Consider the following 22,259-nt stretch of genomic DNA (forward strand, 5'->3'; position numbering starts at 1 on the left):
TTAACTTTTACGTTTTGGACAAATAAAAATGTGGCATTTAAGAAGTCTTTTTAGAGAATTATCAGTAACTTGGTTGCTAGCTGACCTAAAGGTGTGGCTCAGTATGAATATACACACAACTAGGCTAGGCTTAGTCAAAGTCCCTAAAGCTCTAACCCTAACCCATACTTTTATTTAGCACCGACATAACTAAAACTGAACAGTAAGGATATGTGGGATATTTGCATTACTGAGCAAACCTAACCATTTTATTAATGTAATAATTTCGAAGTAATAATAATTATTATTAATAATAATCAAACAAGTTATTTCTATGGGGCTTTTATTTTGAAGTACATAACTTCCGGTAGGCCGGGTTGCTGTTTTCTTCCACAGCTCAGAATTCAGTGTTGCTGTCATGGACTTACAGACATACGAGGCTTATGGAATTACCATTTTCTAAATTTTAGAAACACCACCCCTGTCTGGACTGATAGTGGCGGGGATGCGGCATCGACATGGGAAATCTTTTCGGAAAAAAGAAAGCAACTCGGGTGACCGAGCAGGACAGAGCTGTGCTGGTGTGTTAGACAGCTGCTAACTGGCTAATAAGTCTTATGAGAGAAGTATATATATATATACACTACCGTTCAAAAGTTTGGGGTCGGTACGATTTTAAATACTTTTAAAAGAATTCTCTTCTGCTAACCATGGCTGCGCTTATTTGATTAAAAATACTACAAAAATCAGTTATAGTATTAAATATTATTCCAGTGTAAATCAGCTGTTTTCTGTGTGAATATATAGTAAAGTGTAATTTATTCCTGTGATCAAAGCTGAATTTTCAGCATCACCAGTGTCAGTGTCTTCAGTGTCAAATGATCCTTCACAAATCAGTATAATATGAGGATTTGATGCTCAAGAAACATTTATTATTATTATCAATGTTGAAACAGTTGTTGGTCTGTCAGTTGTACAGTTTTTTTTGTTTTTTTTTTAGGATTCTTTGATGAATAGGAAGTTCAAAAGTAGGGCTGGGACGATTACCGCAATACCGCGGTCACGTGACTCCAACCGCGGGTCTGAGCTCGTCACCGTCATCACCGCAAAAAAAAACAAAAAAACAAAAAAAACATTGGCCTGCACATGTGTGCACGTTGTGTCTAATGATATGGATTCATTGATTCTAATGACATGGATTATTTCTAATGATAGTGTCAGTGTGTCTTACATGGATTCAAGGTTTTCTAAACAAAACTTATCAAAAGATGGAGCAAATCCCTTTCGCGAGTTGGGGAGCGCAATGTTCCATGACACATAGCATTACATTCGTATTAGAGATGCGCGGATGGGCTATTATTATTTCATCCGCAACGGAACCGCAGCACAAAACGCATCATCTGTCCGCCATCCATCCGCACCAACGTTTTTTGATCAATTTTCGTTTTTTGAATTTTTTTATCAGTTTTAAGATCTATGACCGATGCAAGGCGCTGCTGCCGCGAGGCTAGAAAGCTCTTGGCTGTTCTAGAAAGGAGACTGCGCATGCAGCAAAGATATCTAAAGGCTAAAGTCCCTAGTATAGCCTATTGGCTATGTTGTATCCTCAGAATATCAGCAGTGAACTCCGTCTCCGATGGGCGCACAAGTTTCGGTTCATTTATGAGACGAGCTCCAGTTCACGCGCAAGAGATCGCTTCCACATCGTCCTGATTATATGTCTGCTATATTTGTATAATTCCAGGCAATTAGTTAATGAAACAGTGATTAAAATTAAGATACAATTTATACAAAACGAAATTTAATTTAAAGAAAGGCTTTCTACAAAACAAAACTTAATAAAGTGGTCAAAATCATGTCCCATCTTATGATATCTTACTCATGGTGTTCACTTTTCATATAATCGACATAGATTAAATAAAAAATAACATTATATTATGTTAACATAAATATGGAATATCATTTTTGTAATTAAGACATGTTGGAAAAGCTGTTCATCTTTCATTTCGTTCAACATCATAATGTATTCTCCTGAAAATGATGAATTCAATGCGAATGTATCTGAGAATATTCTTAAATTAGGAAATCTATTCAGTGATTGGTTCATGCCAAATTACAGCTTAATGAAAATCGGACTCTTTCAAATTGTGCTCGTTTTTTTTTCGGATGTAGGTGAAAATATTTAACAAAGTCTGTCTAGAAAAAACGCCTTCTGGTGAGTGCGGGGGGTTGGGTGTTTAAAGCGGTTTACCGCTATACCGCGGGAATATCTTGCTTTTCAACCGCGGTTAGAAAAAATCCATACCGCCCCGCGGCCCCAGCCCTATTCAAAAGACTTTTGTAACATTATAAATGTCTTTACTGTCACTTTCGATCAAATTAATTATTCCTTGATAAATAAAAGTATTGATTTCTTTCCTCCAAAAAATAAAAATAAAATTCTCACTGACCCCAAACTTTTGAACGGTAGTGTATATATACATACAATATATATATATATATAAACATACAATATATATATTGTATGTTTATATATACACATACAATATATATATATATATATATATATATATATATATATATATATATATATATATATAAACACACAATATATGAAAGTGCAGTTTATGTTGTAGAAAACAGCTCTGCTATAGGATCATCACTTTTTCGCTTTCATTTAATATTTCTTTATTATTATTTGTGTGTGAGCAGCAACTCAAGCAGCAGAGAGATAAACTGAAGCAGTATCAGAAGAGGATCACTTTTCATGTAGAAAAAGAGCGACAACTGGCCAAACAGTTATTGAAAGATGGAAAGAAAGAGTGAGTGTGATCATGTCTCTCCTCGTGTTACTCGTAGAACTAGTATAGTCTAGTTTACTAAAACAAACTGAATCTTCCTTATAATATTTTGTGTTTTTTTGTTCAGGAAAGCACTCCTACTCCTCAAGAAGAAACGCTACCAGGATCAGTTACTGAACAAAACTGAAAATCAGATAAGCAACCTGGAGCGGATGGTAAATAAAACGGATCTTACCTTGAGAATGTTAGATATGACATGTTTTAACATGGTTGCATCTTTTTCTGTATTATTTTTGTATTATTATTATTTATCTGCCATTATTCATGCATATCACAATCAGATCTATTTTTGTTTTACAGGTACAAGATATTGAATTTGCACAAATAGAGATAAAAGTCATTGAAGGACTGAAAGTTGGCAATGATTGCCTGAAGAAAATGCATGAGGTATGTAATGAGAAATGAAATGTTATTATTGGTCGTTTTCAGTACAATGTACTGGTTAATTTAACTTGTACAGCCATATCTCTATTAATTTTTTTTTTTCTGATGCCAGATGCTGTCCATAGAGGACGTGGAGAAGATCATGGATGAAACACATGATGCCATTGAGTATCAGAAGGTACATTTTACTTTTCATAATCTAACTTGTAAGTTTAGTCTAAGCAGTTTCCGGCCACAGTAAAAGTCATAAGACCCTTTATTGGAATACATTTAGATATACAGTAGGGGCCAAAGAGAAAAAATGCTTCTCTTTTGCATGTTTTCATTACTAATTATATTGTTATAAGTAGAAAAATGAATTGAAAAATGAATACAATGTGTTTGGTATGCCCTAAAATCTGTTCAGCGCTCACATGGTCAATGTCACACATTTATTAATGTGTACATTTCATTTGTGACCTAATAATAATTTTTCTTCAGTTCTCATAAAAAACTTTTTACATTTAAATGTTTCTAAATCCTAACACTTCCAGATTTAGATGAAAAAGTCTCCCACTGTACACCTTTTTCTCTTCAGATTGTTATGTGCAACACAATGATCTTTCACTGATCGTTATTTGAATTTGAATTTATTGAAAGGATAGCCCCTTGAGATGTAACATCTCATTTTCGAGGGGCACATGCCAGAGAAATATTTCCACTGACATCAACTTTGTGTCAAAATGGGGAAAAAAGTCTAAAGATGAGCAGCCATAAAAGGCTATAATGATCTGTTATACTCTACACCACATGTGCTACATCCTCAAATCTAGAAGAACTGAGAGGCAGCTGGATCTCACTCGCAGACACGCTGGGTCTCTTTTGTGCTTGTTTCTATTTAAATCAACTGTGCACGATGTACAAGTGTTTTTTTTCCCTCATTCCTGGTTGTCTGTGTGTGTGCAGCAAATTGATGATATGCTGGCGGGATCTCTGACCCAGGAGGATGAGGAGGCTGTGCTAGCAGAGCTGGAGGCCATCACTCAGGTGTGTACATGAACACACTCTGACAGCCCTTGTCACTGATGTTGTGTCAGCTGCTGTTTTTTTTTCATCTACCTTATACATTTCCTGTTTGTGCTCAGGGAGATGCTGACCTTGAACTTCCTGAGGTGCCTGATGAAGAACTACCAGAGGTTCCAGAGCAAGAGCCAGGTCTGTGTTTTCTTCTCTTTTTCTGTACTATGCATAAAGTGCGCAGTATGCAAATGCTTAGAAAACATGTTTGTAATGTTTCAGTGCGGGAGAAGGAGAGGGCGAAAAAGAAACCAGAGCGAGAAATGGTGGCAGTGTAAATAAAGATCTGTCCATCTGTACATCCGTACCTCCATGTCTTCTCTCGAGCCATCCCACTGGAGACCCCTAGGGCTCATCCTAAACAAAACTCTGAGGAGTGATTAACAGTCCTCCTCCTCATACATGTTGAAGACCCTACATCAATGCCATTTTTTAAAATTGTATATACACAGCAGCATACTGTATGCCATTTAGTTTAGTAAGATGATCATTCTGAAGATCACTCTTAACAGTGCCTGGTCTTTCTAATCACCCTACAGTTTTGTCTGATCTTTCAATTATATATCAAAGGCATATCATGTCTAAGCTTGTCACTTTTTAATGCATGCATTACTTTTATTATAACAATCTCTGTTAAAAATGGTTCCCAAACTTTAGTACGCCATGTTTTGTCACAAAGAAAATAAACCTGAAGCGTTTCCATTATGAGCATAAACTTTTACAAAATTTTCACTGTGCTGTAAGATGTCATTAAAAACTAAACTATGACAAGCCTGGCTTAAGAAGTAGTTAAAACTGATTTATAGATTGATAAATAAACATCCTTGAGGGAAAATGCAGGTATACTACAACAGAAATGTAATTTTAAAGTCAAAACCACTTCTGTTCAGAGTCATTGCATTATGCTGTACCCACAGTGTTTTGTTTTTATGAAGTATACATGCATAAGATACAAGGACATGTTGTAGGCCTAGAAGCAAAAATAATCACATTGTCCTTTTTGTTTATGATTAACACACTTATTTATTTAAACTCAAATTTTCCCAAGTTAGCCCTCTTTTACTGTACTATGAATTTGCTGTTCATTAAGTACATTCTTCCTCGTTTCATTTTGTAAATATGCAACAATGGATTTTATGTAATAATTTTTCATCACTGCTGTGCCTGCACTCCCTGCAGGAAAAGGCATGTATATGTAGCAGCCACTAGGCAGCAGTATTATGCAAGGCATGTTTGCTACAAGGCTGTGCTACTGCAGGTAGTTATCATGCATTACCCCAAATGGTCTCAGATATATCACATCTTAATTATAGAAACAAAAGTACACAAATGAGATGTCTTTATTATATTTGCATATAAACTACCTTTCAAAATGTGGGCAATGTATGGTTAGAATTTTTTTTTTTTTTTACATGTTTTTAAAAGAAGTCTTATAAGTTCACCAAGACTGCATTTATTTGCTAAAAAATACAGTAAAAACAGTCACATGAAATAATATAACAATTTAAAATACCTGGTTTCTATTTTAATATATTTTAAAATAAGATTTGTTCCTGTGGCAAAGCTGAATTTTCAACAGCTATTACTCTTTTAATTATTTTTAAATCAATTTAATGCTTCCTTGCAGAATAAAACGTAATTTATTTTTTAAAAAGCCAAAAATGTTTGCATAGTAGTGTACACAGTATGTCTACATTATATATAACTAGACGCAGCATTGACATCAAATTGAGATGTTTGTTGAAAACTCAAGCATCCCTGATTTTTCTTCTGAGAATACAAAGACAATAAATCTCAAACTCAGCTCAGATTTGCCAAGATAAAGTCTGCAATCAAAAATCAAAGAACTGTTTTTTAACTAAATAATTTAGATTTACTGCAAATGCATTTCATGTTACAGCCTGTTCCAGTAGAGTGCAGATTTTCTTGAGCAAGCTTAAGTTAGACCATTGTTTGAAAGGTATTGACCTAAAACCAAGTACCTGTATTGCTTTGTTGGAAGTCCATTGTCTGGAACCAGGCAGTTGGAGCTGTGTGGGGCTGCTCTTATCTCGCCTGACACAAAGCATTATGGGAGTGGGCGGCTGCCCCACGAGTCTGAATGGCTCCACCAGAGCTCAATGTGAAGTAGTTTCATACTGTTACACTGTCAGACAACGGACTTTGATCAGTAAACATATGGGGGTGTGAATAATGTGCAGTAAAGACAGAAACTGGGTTTCCTAGAAACAGAAAAAGCTGATATGTATAATGAGTTATAGGACTCCTACACAATTTTAACTCCTTCCTTTTTTACTTTAAAGTCTATATTTGAATATGAAGCAGCTTCTAACTTTATTGTATCTTAATTAAATAACATTTGGCCTTTTCTCATTCCACATTTAAAATGTTCCCTTAATCAGAGCTGTTTTGAAGAGATGCTGGTTTTAGCTGTCTGTATTGATCTCTGTTTTGCTTTTTATTTACCCTTTACATTCAGTCTTGATAGGTCCAGTAGATAAGACTTCCACTGTGATGTGAAATCAATCGATGTGGCCTCTAGACAGAAGCATCTCTAATGTTATCCGCATTTCCCATGAACCTTCATGAGCTGTGTATATGCAACTAACTGAAAAAGAAACAAAAGAAAGGAAATTGTCCATTGTATCAGATTCAATTTATTGACCTTTGCAACCAAGAAGCGTCGCACACCAAATGCAGTTTACTCTCTCGCTTGACCTTTAAAACAGGGAAACACAGGAACTCAGTCTGGCTCTTCGGGATCTACCTTCCTGTGAAATTTAGTTCCAATTGTAAGCAACACAATCTAAGTAATCAAGGTCTTGGGGTTAATTAGAAAATTACATACAGGTGTGCAACAACACAGTTTGAACTACAATTTGAATGCTTTTCCATCAGAACAGCTGTAAAAGGTGTTGTCAGGGCCATTACCATCATAGTGTGTGGCCACGTTCACATGGAAATCATTTTTTTGATTAAGGTCCAAATCTTGTGGTTAATATTACTGTATAATCCTATTGGAATACTCATGAATGGATGCACACATCTTTTACTATAATACAGTGTTGGGGAAAGTTACTTTTATAAGTAATGCGTCACAATATTGCGTAAAAAAGTAATGCGTTACTTAGTTACTTTTTATGGAAAGTAATGTGTTATGTTACTTTTGCGTTATTTTTTCTCACCTGGGCTGGGCTTGCTTGCTTGCTTGTTATTTAATAACAAAAACACAAATGTTCTATTATTGGCTAATGCAAAGGCCCTTTTAAAGGTGAACTAAGTAACTTTTTTACCTTAACCGAACAGCTTTGGAGTCATTGTAATGTTTATATTACTGATTTCGTGTTGACTGGTGGTCGTCTCGTACCCCCCTGGTGCCTGTGAGCCGCAAAACCACCCTTGCAACTTTGGGCCGGCGAGCCGCCGGCCTCAGTGTTAGGAAGTATCGCGTGATATCAGGTCTCGCGAGGTAACGAATTGCTTTACGGCAAAAAACAGATCTGATAAAATTCTGATAAAATGAGCATCAAACAGAAATAACCCTTGGGCGCGCGCAGCTCTTAAAGGGGCCATACCTTATTTCCACTCGTTACTGCGTCCATCCTATTGAACAGGTACCGGTGTACAGGGGGAGGGGATCCGGCCGTGAGTGCGAGCCATCTCTATTGGCTCTAGTGCTATTCACAACAGTACAAGTACTCCACAGCGACTCTAGGGGTCGCTGTTTGACAAAAACGGAATTCCTACTTAGTGCTGCTTTAACAGCAAAAGTTAAATGAATAAGCCTCAGACTGAAAAAAGTGCAAATTCACTCCTGTAGGGTAGAGGGTGCATCTCAAACCTTTCAGCTGTTCGCCATTCTGGATTGCAGAAGAATATGATGCAGGAAATGAAACAAAAATTGTGATGTTTAACTAAAGACATTTTTGCTTATTATTATGGTTGAATTGGATCTTCGAAGGTTGGCAGCTAAAGACATTGCTTAAAGGGGATGTCTAATGCTATTTCATGCATTCTTACTCATTTACACTGTTAAAGAGTTGGATTCTCATGCTAAACATGGCCAAAGTTTCAAAAAAATTAGTTGGGCGTATGACGGAGTATTTCTGTGCTAAAAACACTCCTTCAGTATTCGTGTACGTTTCGGAGAGGTTTTTTTCGAGTATGGCCCTGTATGACATCATAAAGGACGGAATTCCTTATATGGGGACTTCTCCTGGAAGAGGAGCCAGAGCAATGCCAATCAACTTCGTTCGGGTTACGGAATCCGTCGGTAGCGCTGTCATTTTGTTTTTAGACCACGAAATCTTCAATTTAACCAATATGAAGGTAAAATGATGCCTAAAAGAATCGCGTGCGCAGGGTAAGATTTGTGAAAGTGTACTTAAGATTGCAAGCGTAAATTAAATTTGCGTGTGCAAGAGAAGATTTGTAAGCGTGTAAATCGCATATCAAGTGTGAGAAAAAAATATTTCCAGCATTTTACTGTTATTGGTAAGTGTAATACATGTATTGTGAAACTGCAGCTTCATGCTAAGGCAAAATAAATAGGATCTGTATTCTTCTGACTTCCATTTTTCCGCGCTTACACTTTTGGCATGGTTTTTGCGCACAAATGCGGCCAAAAGCATTGCAAGCCTGTGAACAGCTATTTGCAACTGAAAACAACAGAGTCAGGGACTGCAAAACAGATTGATCGCGTAAAATCAAACTTTGTGTAAATAAATAAACTGTTGCAAATGTCTAAATGACTTATTGTGTACATGCGGCAAAAAAGTTCCCGAAATTAGAAATAACCCGATTTGTACAGTTGCGTCTTTCTTTTACCTGTGCTTCCAATTTTGGCACGATTCTCTCACTGAATGAGTTTTGCAAGCGCGAAGAGGAGGGCGGGTCCACCTTCATCATGCAGCCAATCAGATGAGCTCTCGCTGACACTCGATTTACTCTTATCTGATTGGTTCAATAAACACGTCAGTCTTCAGAACGCATATTTATCTTCATTTGGCTCATTCTCCTTACTTTTAATGCAAACATACATGTTAAATAAATACATAAATCATGATTGTTTAATAACAATCATGTACTCAAGAAGATTAACATGAGATTGACAGAGACTGTGTGTGTTATGTCCCCTTTAATAAAGTAAGATTAAATACATAAAGTATATTTTGTGTTAACATATTTAATTATTGCATGTTTGCATAATCTGTGTTTTCATTCAATACTGAATCTGTATTTGTGCAAGTGAGATGCGTAACTGCATGCTGCTCATATTTAGTCTAGAACTACATAACTTGTTACTTGTAATGTGTTTCCCCCAACACTATGGCAGCAATACATGCTATACAAAGTTCAGAAAGGAGCTTGCAGACATAATAGTAGAACATTTCTTACACACACACACACAAAAAACTTTATTTACAGGCCAAATTTTTTTTTGTATAAGGCATTTTCTATTATTATGTGTGCAAGCTCCTTTCCTTGTTGAACGTTGATATATTTATTTATTTACGCTGACGTTTTACAACTTTTTGGCTGTTATTCTGGTTATTTTTGACAGCAAAAGAACAACCAATGAATTATTATTCATGTCCTTATTGATAACATAATACTACAATCAATTGCAAAATGTACACTATGATACTTTAAAAGTTTATAAAGAAAGAAAAATATAAAGAAAAATACCACCTTTCCCTTGGTCTACAAAATGTATTTTCTTTTAATAGCTTGATTTTTTTTTAACATATTATTATTTTAAAATTAATTTATGAATAAATGTTCATTGACAGTGGATATTTCGAACATGTTTACATGATCCAACATTAAAATTATTATAGCCACATAACAGTTGTTTTATTTGGATTAAAATAACCCAAAATATTGGCTTAATCTAGCAATCATCTTTGTCTATTGCCAGGCTTATACACAATTAATATTCAGAAAATATTATCGGATGAAAACACAAAAACTTGAACTGAATTGAGCTGAATAATAACCCAATTGTCTGCTGTAGAGCTGCTTAATAGTTGAAAGTGAAATTGATACATAATTGATAACCTTTTCAAGTTCAAGTTCATTTTATTTATACAGCACATTTTAGAACAGCCACTGGCTGACCAAAGTGCTTTACAGAACAGCAGAATTAAAAGAAAATAATACTTAAATAATAATAATTAAAAGAAAAAATAATTTTCAACTTTGACACTGTTTATTTTTAAAACTAAAAATAAAGCACTAAATAAATAAATGTGTTTTGACCTAAAAAAATGACAAATTTTGATTTAGGCTATATAGAAATATTCTTGTAAGATTTTTAGGTCTTAAATTATCTCATCAGTTGCTCTAAATCCTGAATATGAGGTTTTATTCTTGGTTTGTGTAGTTGTAGTTCTCTAAGATATAGAGAGAGGGAGAGTGCAGCAGGGAAAAACTGTGTGTTGGTGGTGTGGGTAGAAGCTGCTGCTGAGGGATACAAAAGGAATCCCTGCCTACATCACACGCACAGACCCACGCATGAATTGCGCAGTGCCCACTACTGTACTCATCTCATCTGATCCTCCTCCAGTCCTTGGGTGATAGTTGTACTATGAGTGATGTAGTCATGACGCTTGATTCTGGGAATATAGGCTAAAGCAAATGTTTCTCAAAACAGAAAAAATCCTCATCTAACTCATAAATTTAGAGATAGATTTCTCATTTTTACTCAAAAATCCATGATTAAATGACTCCAATAGCTCGTTCATAAAATAATAAAAAATCTGTGACGTTTTTTCTAACTGACAATGTCAAATTTCATTTTAGCATTGTCTCGTCGTCGTCTCATTTCAAATTAAATTTATTTGTATGACGTTTTTCACAATACGATTTGTTCTAAAGATCCATTTTTTAAAAACTTAGATGTCTGAGTGAAAATGTAATTATCATTAAAATTATTACTGTAATTGCCCTATAGTAAGCTTTATAGCCATTTCTGTCAAGATCATATTTTTAAAACACAGCTGAGCTGTGACGTCAGAAGAGGGAGACGTGCCAAAAAGTTCTATTGAAGTATGGAGAGTTTTGAGTCTAAGGAGATCCAAAATCCCCCTCAAACCAACATGACATCATGACTTTGCGTAAACATACACGCCACTTTCAATTCAAGTGGCGTGTTATCTATACGCATTTTGAAATATCCGCGTGTATGTCCACGCCGAAATCTTTTGCGTGTATGTCTACGCCATTAAATGTCCGAGTGATTCCGCGTGTATGTCTACGCCGTTAAATGTCCGAGCGAAACGAAGCAAAATCTATATCTACATCTGTGGAGCGATATTTCTTTTCCTAGGATGGTAGGAGAAGACTCATAAATGGTATTAACCCCAGTGACGGGTAGGTTTAGGGACGGGGTTGGGGTAGGTCATATATTTATATATGCATAATACAGTAATATAACGTTAAGTCAAAGGCGTTGATAAACACGCTGAAAAGCGATTATGCGTGTTGATAGCACGCCAAAAATGGAAATACGAATTGGCGTGTCATACATACGCCATTTCATGAGATCCATACAATTTTGAGCCTCCCAGGCGTGAGACAGATGAGGAGCCAAACAGAAATTTAAATAATTCCTATCGAAGAAACATAAATATCTGGTGTGAAGAGAACCAGTGGAGAGTTGGTCAGGTGTCTTGGTAAGTAACGTTAGGCTATAGGCATAACTTAGAGGTGGAACGTGCATGTATTCGTATTGAACTGAAAGCTACGGGCATCACGGTTCGGTGCATGAATATACACGGTATAAAAATAAATAAAACTCACGTGCAAATTAATTAGATAGAGAGAGAGAGAGGCGCGGGCGCGATCTAACAGTGGAAACATAAAAACTGGAAGAAATGTGCGCCGCAAATGACCGAAGTCTTGGATACCGAAGCAGCACTGAAGTCAGCGCGTTTGGTCCGAACAAAGTTGACTCAGGCACGGAACACAGACCTGCTTTTTGGGAAAAAGTGGACTCTGTGACCGGTTTTAACAGTGTTTTTGCACCCAGCACAAACGCAGTAATTCACCATCGTGAAAATACGCCTGTGTATACCTAACTAACTACCTAACTTAAATAACTAACTAAATAAATAAATGTCCTAATCACTTATTCTCTCGCTCTATCACTCGTACAATTATCAACACAGCTCACAAACTCACTTTCTCAGCGAAAGTTTTCACTCCCTCTTATGACGTCAAGCGATTCGTTTGGGGGAGGAGCAGTTTTCAGTGAGTACTGAAAATAACAAACTTTTTCATCTTATATTCTGCCTTTAGGTATCGAAAAACATACAAAACAATACATCAACTTGTCAAACGTTTATTTCCCCTAACTATTTTGTGTTAATCATAATTACAAATGTAACCTGACATACACATTTTAAGCGAACAAATTGTTTGAACTCTTTTTTTGTTTAAAGCAAAAGTTGTGTTCGACTTGAAGTAGCGCTGCGGCGGCGCAGGCCGAAAGTACCATGAGATCTAGTACTTTGTCATATACTGATCGATCGGTATAGTAGCGCCGCTTCAAGTCGAACACAACTTTTGCTAAAAATTAATGATGCAATGACTTGCTCATTTCACACACTTGCATGTCGCCATGAAAAAGGGTCAGTGTCTTTTTAGGAGGTTTCAAACGTTCAAAGATTCAGCTCATTAAAATGAATTAAAAATGCCCCCCACTCAAAAGTAGGGCTGTGTCTGAAATCGCCTCCTATACCATTAAATAGGGCACTATTTGAAGGGACAGTCATTTGTAGTGGTGTCCAAAAATCATAGTGGACGTTCTCGAGTGCACTCATCCCATAATGCACCGCAATAACGAGTGCATAACCGATGTCGCCTACACTCAACGGCTAAAGAATACCCATAATGCACTGTGACGGTCGGGTCCAAAATCGCATTGTCTCTTGAGGTACTTGTTTTGAATAAGTACTTCACGTTCTATAGTATGAATTTGTGTAGTATGATGAATATAACTGGACGTAGCCTACTGCATTCACCATGTTGTCATTATCATGTGACCTACCAGCGTCGCTTCACTGCAATTTATAGATCCTCTCCCCTGGCCTCATGGTATAGTAAAGTGTCCATCGCACACATCAGAATCTCGCCGGAAGTAAGGCATCCGCGTACTACTCTTTGCCAAGTCTTTTATGAGTGAATTCGGGCATCTTATTTTGTCACATACTGCTTTTCGCCTACTATATAGCAAGGAAGTACGCGATTTCGGAATGCTGCCCATGTTTATGCTAGCCTAATATCATGCAGGTATTATTAATTTCCTTTTTAATTGATTATTAAATTGTTTAATTGGTTTACACATGATAGTTTCCATGAGAGAGTTCAATATAGATCTTCATTAAAGCTTCCAAGTTTCAAATGATTATTAAACGGCAAAAACAAACTATGCAAAAGCGGCAGCCGTTTTTATTCACTCCTTGCCTATAATGAAATAGGGTATAGGGGGGCGATTTTGAACATAGCTATGGTATCCACATCCAAAGGACAGACTGTTCCTGGCACCCCTCTACACAGCGGTAACGACGCGCCAAACATGAACGCTGCAATTATGATAACAGTTTACACTCTTTGCAAGCACGCGACGTAATGTTGTAATAAATGGTCACACATCTGACTGCAGCTCTTTCACTACCCGCGTTATGTAGTAACGCGAACGCTTCTGTTATAACCAAGAAAGAAAGCTCTTTTGTCGCACCGCGCCGCATTCGCAGCGTAGAAGGTGAAGAGGAGAGGCGGAGTCCGTTGGAATATCAAGCGCAGTTCCAGTGACGAGGATGAACGCGTACGGTGGATTCCCGCCACTCCGGCGGCTGCGCGTGGGCATTAGTAGTGGGAAGTTCGGATCATTTTACTGACTCGGATCTTTGAGTCTCGTTCAGCAAAATGAACGAATCTTTTTTCGAGTCATTTCGTTCATTTCAGCATAATATAATTAAAATGGCATGTTAAATATCCCAACACATCTAGAACTTACGAAAATGTTGATTACATTTGTAAAAAGAATAAAAATAAATTATAGGGTAATGCAGCCAAAGCCAAATTATAAGAAACCGAAATTTTTATGAATTGATTAGTTGTTGGGTTTTAAGTTCAGGCTATTGCAGTCTGATTCTGTTAGTTCACCTCACCTCCTCATCCGAGACGTTCTTTCCTTTGCAACTTCATATTTATCAGGTTTGTTCTCCTCCTCTTGTGTCTCGAGACGTTAGTTGTCGACTCGTCAGTGTCTGACTCTGATCTGTCTGCTGGGCCGTGCCGTGTGTGATACAGCAGGGCCGGAAAGAGTAATGATTAGTTCATCTTTCGAGTCTCGAGTTCGGGTTCGGCCGGGTCCGAGTCTTTCGTTCTTCCTGTCAGTCCCATAGAGGCTATGCTGTCAGTACCGGAAAGAGTAATGATTAGTTCATTTTCCTCGAGTCTTCGGGTTTGAGTCCTTCGTTCTTTTGTCACGTGACCGCTGGTATCTCGCATCAAATACAATATTAGATTCGTATTATTGACTGCGTCTGAATGTATATTGTTTTATATTTAGGAATTAAAATACAAAATATGTGAAATAAACATTATCTGAAAAATAAAAGTTCCATCTTATTATTGTCCCTGTCCGTTTCTTTAAATGTTTCTTGTGCGTCTGTGGTGTGTTTTATTATAGCATTATACATTAATTAACTACTATTATATTATACATTAACTACGTGCTTGTTTGTAAAAAGGTTGTGAATTAGTAGGCCATTCAATACGGTGACACGTCACGTGACAAAAGAACGAAGGACTCAAACCCGAAGACTCAGAAGATGAACTAATCATTACTCTTTCCGGTACTGACAGCATAGCCTCTATGGGACTGACAGGAAGAACGAAAGACTCGGACCCGGCCGAACCCGAACTCGAGACTCGAAAGATGAACTAATCATTACTCTTTCCGGTACTGACAGCATAGCCTCTATGGGACTGACAGGAAGAACGAAAGACTCGGACCCGTCCCGAACCCGAACTCGAGAGAGATGAACTAATCATTTCCAGTACAGATTCAGAAACCATATGTTGCTCAATGCGCATGCGCGATCAACACAAAATGAACGAATCACTCTCTGAGACAACTCGGTAGTCCCGAGTCATATTAAAGATTCGTTCAAAATGAACGAATCGTTCATGAACGACACATCACTAGTGGGCATCAGTGAGAGAGTTCCATATAAAAGCTCCCGCATCCTCCTCAGCCTCTGACACTCTCTGTTTGAACGATACAGTGTCTCCTCTTCCTCCTCCTGCTCCTCCTCCTCCTCCTGTGTTTTCTCGGAAACATTTTCCTGCAGTAGAAATTAAAATTCTCGTCTATGGTTCTGACTCAAGCCTCCAAAATGTCCCGGACCGATGAGGTGCACCGTATAACGGAGAATGTCTATAAGGTGAGTTTCACTGTTATTATTATATAGGCAGATTTATAGTTTTATATTTGTAATTACACTGCATTGGTTGTATTTTATGTATTATATGTTAGATTTATTTATTCATATTGTAAACTTAATATAAAATGTAAATGCAAAGGTTTTCTCTTTTAAAGTTACTTGCTGATTAATAACTTGCTTAAAGGGACAGTTCACCCAAAAATGAACATTCATTTACTCATCCTCATGTTGTTCCAAACCTGTCACTTTCAATTCTGGGACCCAAATAGAGATCGTGAGGGACTGACAGCCTCAGTCACTATTCACTAGCATCTTTTACAATGAAAGTGAATAGTGACTGAGACTTGATTGTGACAGAAATCATATTAGTGAACTATTCCTTTAAATGATGCAGAGTGGAGGCTCATGTACTTAAAGGCAGAAATATCTGGTTTCAGTGTAGAACCAGTTTAGCCAAATACTTGAACCTGTCATCTCACTGCTGGGAGACAAGTGAGTTTCGGGTGATATTGTTAGATTTCATCACTTGAATGTGAAGAGCATATTTTCCTCTAGTGTTGTTGTTCTTTCATGTTTGGAATTTGTGAAAAGCTTAATATGTTAATGTTTGCACTGTTTGTAACTTGCACTGTTTTGCTCTAAATGAGTTTTCGGTTTATAAAGTGGTATGAAGCTGATTGTGTAAAACAGATGGAGCATATCTGAGTCCCAACAGGAAAGAGCGACTAATGCACATCCATGGATCCCCACGGCACGCGCATGCGATACGAACGTACATTTGCTTATTTTCTCTGCCAGCTTTTCCCTGGTGGAGCTCATGTCTGTTGTAGCGTACCTCTTTGAAACCACCTGACTCACCAAACTAAACCTTGGTGGCTGCTGAGGCTGACCCAGTGAAGCGTGTTAGTCCAATCCTGCGGACATCTGTTAAGGGACTTTAATGTTTAGGCTGTTAATTCCAACCCATGGAGCTAATATCCTTGGCTAGAGAAGGAAGGGACACTATTATTACTTGGGCAAGGATGGCATTTTTCTGAACTTTTAACTTTTCTTTGGGTTCAGAGGAAAACTGTGCAGAATATTTTTTGCCTGAAACCATGTTGCAAGTGCACCTTTTTTAATACCAATATTTTAATGTGATATGTGAAAATAAGGCGTCACGGCATATGTAGTAGGCTACATTTCGTCCATGGGTATACAAAAGCCTTCACAATAGCAAGGTTTTCTTCTTTTTAAATCACCTTTTACTTTTTTTTTTTTTTTTTTTTTTTACCTTTTTACAGTTAAATAGTCCTGCAGTGTGACATTAATTTTGAAATTAACAAATAGTAAATAATATGATGTCATAATATGTTTATGTATATGGTAATTATTATATCAAAATTAGGAAAAAATATATTTTTTTGTATAGTAGTGAGTAGTGTGAACAAACATCAATAGTAAATAGGTTTAGATTAACTATGTATGTCAAACTGCATGTTATGTCATTTTTCATATTAGATGATATATAGTAATATATACACAAAGTGTACAAAATGCATTTTTAGCACTCTCTTGGATATCAGTCATCTCTAATAGTAGGTGACTTTTTTGCAGAGCTGACTCGTTACCATTAGGATTCTTGTTTCCTGTGGTTGGATATGTATGGTATTTTTAATTGCAGGCTTTGGAAAAAACATGATTAGTCACATGTACATGTGTGCTTATGAGGAAATGACAACCTGCAGCAAACAGTATGTGAACAAACAGGAAAGTTGCTCTAACTTGGTCAAAATGAGGTCATGATAATATCTCGGGTCCTAAAGGAGGTAGTTATTTCTCTTGTACTGTAAGTCTTACTAATGGAGATACATTTTTCACTGAGCTTGGAGAAGTTGTGTAACCGGCCAAAAGAAAAGCTTTAGTTTAATAACTGGACGTTTCTTGACCACGTAATCCTCCTTCAGGATTATTTTGCATGCATTAGTATTATCTTCTTGTCGATGGCAGAAGTTTCAGAGTATTTACAGTGAAACCATCTCCAATGTTTTTATTATGACCCTTGATGAAAATTTCGACATTTTGTTTTCTGCTTGATTGTACTTGATTGATTGTTTCAGGATTAACTAAAGACATCAAGCTTACGCATTACCAACGTTCTCATAGATGGGATGATTTTAAGCAGGATGAAGTCATAATTTATAAAATTGACTACTTCAAAAAGACACTTTGGAAAGTAATTATCTCCAAGAATAATGACTTTAACCCTCATTATATCATTAATTCGATATCCTGTAGCATTTATTCTCACCGCTCATATAATACAAATGAGCGGTGAGAAGTGGGAACTCAAGTCATGACCAGTGTTACCTTTAGATATTGTATTGAGGTTGTTTTGTCCTTTCAGACTTTAAGTGGGAGAATATTCATTCCTCATTGGGTCTCTTGGCTTCTTTAGTCTCTGTGATTTGTATAATTATGGGTATTGTGAGGCCGCAGTGGGGTTCTCTATTATAAGAAATAAAGAGATGCGGATGCAGTGGAGCAGTAAACTGCACTCACAGATAGAAGAACAAAGTAGTGGGCCATTTGACATTATCCGGCATCATCTTTCACTTCAGTGATTCTCAACTGGGGGGTCGTGATCCAGAATTAGGGCCCAGGTCTGTTTTATGACAGACAGCATGGCAAAACCTTGTTAAATTCAAAAAGATGCAATGTAACGTTATCTTATGTATCTTGTGTTGTTGGATACATAAACTCTACAGTATTTTGTAGTGATGCACTGAAATTTTGGCAACTTAAAATATTTGGCAGAAAGAGCAAAAAAAAAAAGAAAAAAGTTAATTTTCCCTTTTGGCCAAACAGTTTGGAAGGACTGAAACCATTGACCGAAACTATGATGTTTAATTAGTGCTTCCCTGATGACGCATTTGACCGTGTCAGTGTCTATACTGTGCACACAAAGTGGATAAGGTAAACATATCAATGTGTGGACGCTCTTCACCGTGACAGAAAAGGATGATAGAATAGCAACAGTAAGAATTGTTTGGCTGAAATATGGAGTCGGCTCATTGCCCAAGAACTTTAATACAACTTGTTTAATTTATCACCTGAGAACATGACACCCTGAACAGAATACCAAGTTCAATTACCTAATTAACCAAATTTCATCATTTTTGGTAAAAAAAAAAAAATTTGGTAAAAAATTAATTTTGGTGCATAGTATTTTGCTACAAGCAAATAAGACAGATGCCAACATGTACAGGTTACTTCCTTTATCCTCGATTCCTCAAACCATGAACAAACTTTTCTAGAATTCTAGTCCAAGTGAACCTTCTTTTTAATGGTTTTGTTTACATTGAATTATTGGACATTTTCAATTCTCCCATTCAGCTTATGTCATGTTTATCATTTTGCAAGTTGTTGGGCCTATTCAATTTTGTACAATAAACAATTTAGCTAATGTGTCGGGTTGCTACTTAATGTCCAAAGTAAATGGGTTCCGAAGCAAATCTAGTTGAGAAACACTGTTGTAGATTCATGACTGCATAGCTGTCTTTTTAATGCCTTTTTTAAAACTTGAATGGAGATGTAGCCTACTACACACTATTGTTTGTAAAATATGATCAAACTGTTCAATCAACACAGAAGGCACAAAGCTTGTGTAGAACTTGGTGAATGACAAGCCTGCCAATTTTTGGAAATTTGCTAATCTTTCAATGGAGTTCCATGTAACATGTCTCATGTAAAACTGGATCTGATGGCAATTTCTTTTGTCCAACTTCATGTGTGATTTTGGGAGCATGTCGATGTATGTTTGTGTGTACGCCAGGCAGCTGCTTAGTAATCTCACAGGACCCAGGGAGCTCGAATCCACCCGTCTGCACTTACGAGTGACTCAGCTTGCATCTGCCAGTGTGTGTGGGCAGTGTCTCACGGGCCAATGGATTATGTGTGTCAGTACGTGCATGTGCCTCTGTCTCTGTGTGTGTGTGTGTGGGTAGTGTCTCGCAGACCAAACGGTCTGATTGTGCGAATGTGCCTCTGCCAAAGCGTAGGGTTTGTGTGTGAGTTCAACTTTGTGTGTGCCCACGGTGAGTAGGACAGTCAGACCTCAGAGATATTGTCATCTATTGGGGGCTGTTTCTTTCGTACCACGCTGCACTGCCCACAACCTGACCACATGTCCACGCTTGAACTGGCCTCATGCTGGATTTCACTTCTTTGATGTAGATATCAGGCTGAATTATGCTCTTGTGTTGTTTGTTTTTAAGAGGTATGTTGTACTTCCAAACAGGAGTTATGGGAAGTTAAGGAGTTATTCTGTTAGAATTCTGTTCAATTTACTAATATTTTTGTCATAATTTGAAAACTGTCACGAGAGTACAACTGGTAAAACTGTCAAAGATCACCTTTGTATAAAATGTGTTTGTAAACACAACGAAACAGTGCTTATATCCACCCAAAGTTCCTTTGTTTGATGGATCTCTACCTCGTTCCAAAATCAACATTATCTGTGTGTGTGTGTGTGTGTGTGTGTTTGTTTTGTGTTTAGGTGTGGGTTATCAATGAAATGAAGTGTTCATGTTCAGGGTGGAGCGGGGATTTCTTTATAGGCTTGCTATGAGTTTTGGGTGAGGTCAGTTGGGTTTTCTCTCTGTTTTGATTACCCATTTCATATGCTTAGCAATTAGAGTGGCACAGTATGCATCCCTTTGGCATTATATAAGCAGTCCTAGTTTCAACTTTTCCTCTTATCTTACTCCAAGTCATCTGGAGAGCCTTAAAAGAATATAGATGTCATTAAAAAAAATTTTTTGTTTGTTTTTGTGTTGTAAGCTGTCAGATAGAAGACAGATGGTAGCTTAACAGCATGTTGGTCGAAAGCTGTTGGACTGTGTGTTTGCGTTTGTGTTTTTTGACTGTCTGTGCCTGCGGTACCTCTGAAGGGAATGGGATTCTTAGTTGAGACAAGTAGATCACGAAAGCTTCTGAAAAGGGCAAAGCTTATGACTTTATGCAAAAACCTGGTATTTACAGATGGGCACATTATGAATGTACTGCCTTACATCATAATGCCATGTTTTAATGATTAATTTATGTCCTGCTTTTTGGACTCTTGGCTAAAGCCGAACACCACAGTACACAGTACCTGTGTTGTTGCTTTTCTACGTTGAAAATATGTTTTTACAGTAGATTGACTGTGAATGTATTGGTTTTCTTCTAAATATAGCTAGACACATATATGTCTTATGGTTATAAAGCGAAGGTATTAAATAGTTTTATGTGTGCATCCAGATGGAGAGAGAGAGACTGCACTGTTGTCTCTGTGTGATTTGTAGGTGAGAGGCTGGCCAGCTGTTTGAATGTCAGTGATGATGTAAGAGTGAATGAGAAAAAGAGGAGGAAAAGATTTTATTTTGCCAGCAGCGCATCATCAGATTATCATGTTCTCATAGGCACAAAATGTTTTTGTACTTCAAACAAATCACACAGATATACTCCTGGAGCACTAAACAGAGACATCTGTGTGCTCTAATGAATTCTTTTATAATTGTTTGTATCTCAGCAGCTTGAAGTTTGAAATCCACTCCAGATTTATTGATAGAAAATATCTAATGGTACACATTGCTTAGACAGATCTGCAAAGTAACTATTTTAGCATAACTAGATTTATAATTTTCTAAAGAAGATTAGCGGTGGTCTTTGCAAACTGTTTCTTACTGAAAGAGCCCACTCCCATGCCTTACAGTTTGTATGAACACATCTCTTTTGACATTTAATCACAAGGCTGTGATATCTTTGTCTCAAACCCAAAGGTGATCTGCTTGTGACAATATTTTGGCTCCGCCCCCCTTATTCCACTCCATGGGCTAATGTTGTCCTTTGGCAGCCATGATGGATATTGTAAAGAGGAGTCTGTTTCTGTCATGCCTGTTATGAATGGACAGCAGGGCAAATATACTACTGTCATGCCTGCCAGGCAGAGTGGTTTTAGGATGGAGGATGGAATTGGCAAGGAATGAGAGAAACCTATTAAAATATCCTTGATCCAGGGATATCCTGCATCAAATATCCTTGATACCTCTCCAACCTGCACAAATGTGTAGGTTACAGTGAAGATATTCTATATTTGTCTTGATCATCCGAAAAAAATGAAAATCTGCACTGCAAGTGATGTGGTAGCAGTCTAACAGAGTGAATGTAAATTCTCAAGGAATGTCTGGGAATATTCATCTTATATTTCACCCATAAAAAAAAAAGAAATTATATTTCGCATACCATTACTTCCAATTCTAGGTAGCCTATTGTAGTGCAATTTCTTTTTTGAAAATTTTAAAATACTATACTGAAAAAATATATTATTAAATAAAGATAAATTATTATTAAATCTCAACCTAAAATATGCTTTCTTTTATTCATTGCAAAATATAATTTCTTTTTTTTCCTTTTGATTATCGTGTCTTTAACAGTCAGAGTGCAAGCGGGGGAAAATAATAGAATAAGAGACATTGATTGAAGGTGAATGGAAGAGGAATGA

General features: G+C 37.0%; 2 protein-coding genes across 10 annotated transcripts in view; both read left to right on the forward strand.

Moving 5' to 3' along the window:
- The first annotated feature begins 325 nt into the window (after positions 1-325).
- chmp6b (charged multivesicular body protein 6b) lies at positions 326-5,119 on the forward strand. Its single transcript, XM_056233737.1, has 8 exons — positions 326-560; positions 2,692-2,801; positions 2,908-2,995; positions 3,141-3,227; positions 3,337-3,402; positions 4,170-4,250; positions 4,349-4,418; positions 4,503-5,119. The coding sequence occupies exons 1-8, from the start codon at positions 498-500 to the stop codon at positions 4,556-4,558; spliced, it is 621 nt and encodes a 206-aa protein (XP_056089712.1). The 5' UTR covers positions 326-497; the 3' UTR covers positions 4,559-5,119.
- A 10,388-nt stretch (positions 5,120-15,507) lies between these two features.
- The window catches only part of baiap2b (BAR/IMD domain containing adaptor protein 2b), a 56,760-nt gene continuing 50,008 nt past the window's right edge, over positions 15,508-22,259 (forward strand). For 4 of the 9 annotated variants that reach the window (XM_056233715.1, XM_056233716.1, XM_056233717.1 and 1 more), the window contains exon 1: positions 15,509-15,736. In XM_056233715.1, coding sequence (XP_056089690.1) covers positions 15,665-15,736 — 72 coding nt within the window. In that variant the 5' untranslated portion in view covers positions 15,509-15,664. Of the gene's footprint in view, positions 15,737-22,259 lie in introns of all 9 variants that reach the window. The other 5 variants (XM_056233719.1, XM_056233723.1, XM_056233722.1 and 2 more) reach the window with 3 other exon arrangements.

Source organism: Rhinichthys klamathensis, unplaced genomic scaffold (genome assembly GCF_029890125.1).
Source record: "Rhinichthys klamathensis goyatoka isolate OS25496 unplaced genomic scaffold, OSU_Roscu_1.1 h1tg000376l_1, whole genome shotgun sequence".
NCBI lineage: Eukaryota > Metazoa > Chordata > Actinopteri > Cypriniformes > Leuciscidae > Rhinichthys > Rhinichthys klamathensis.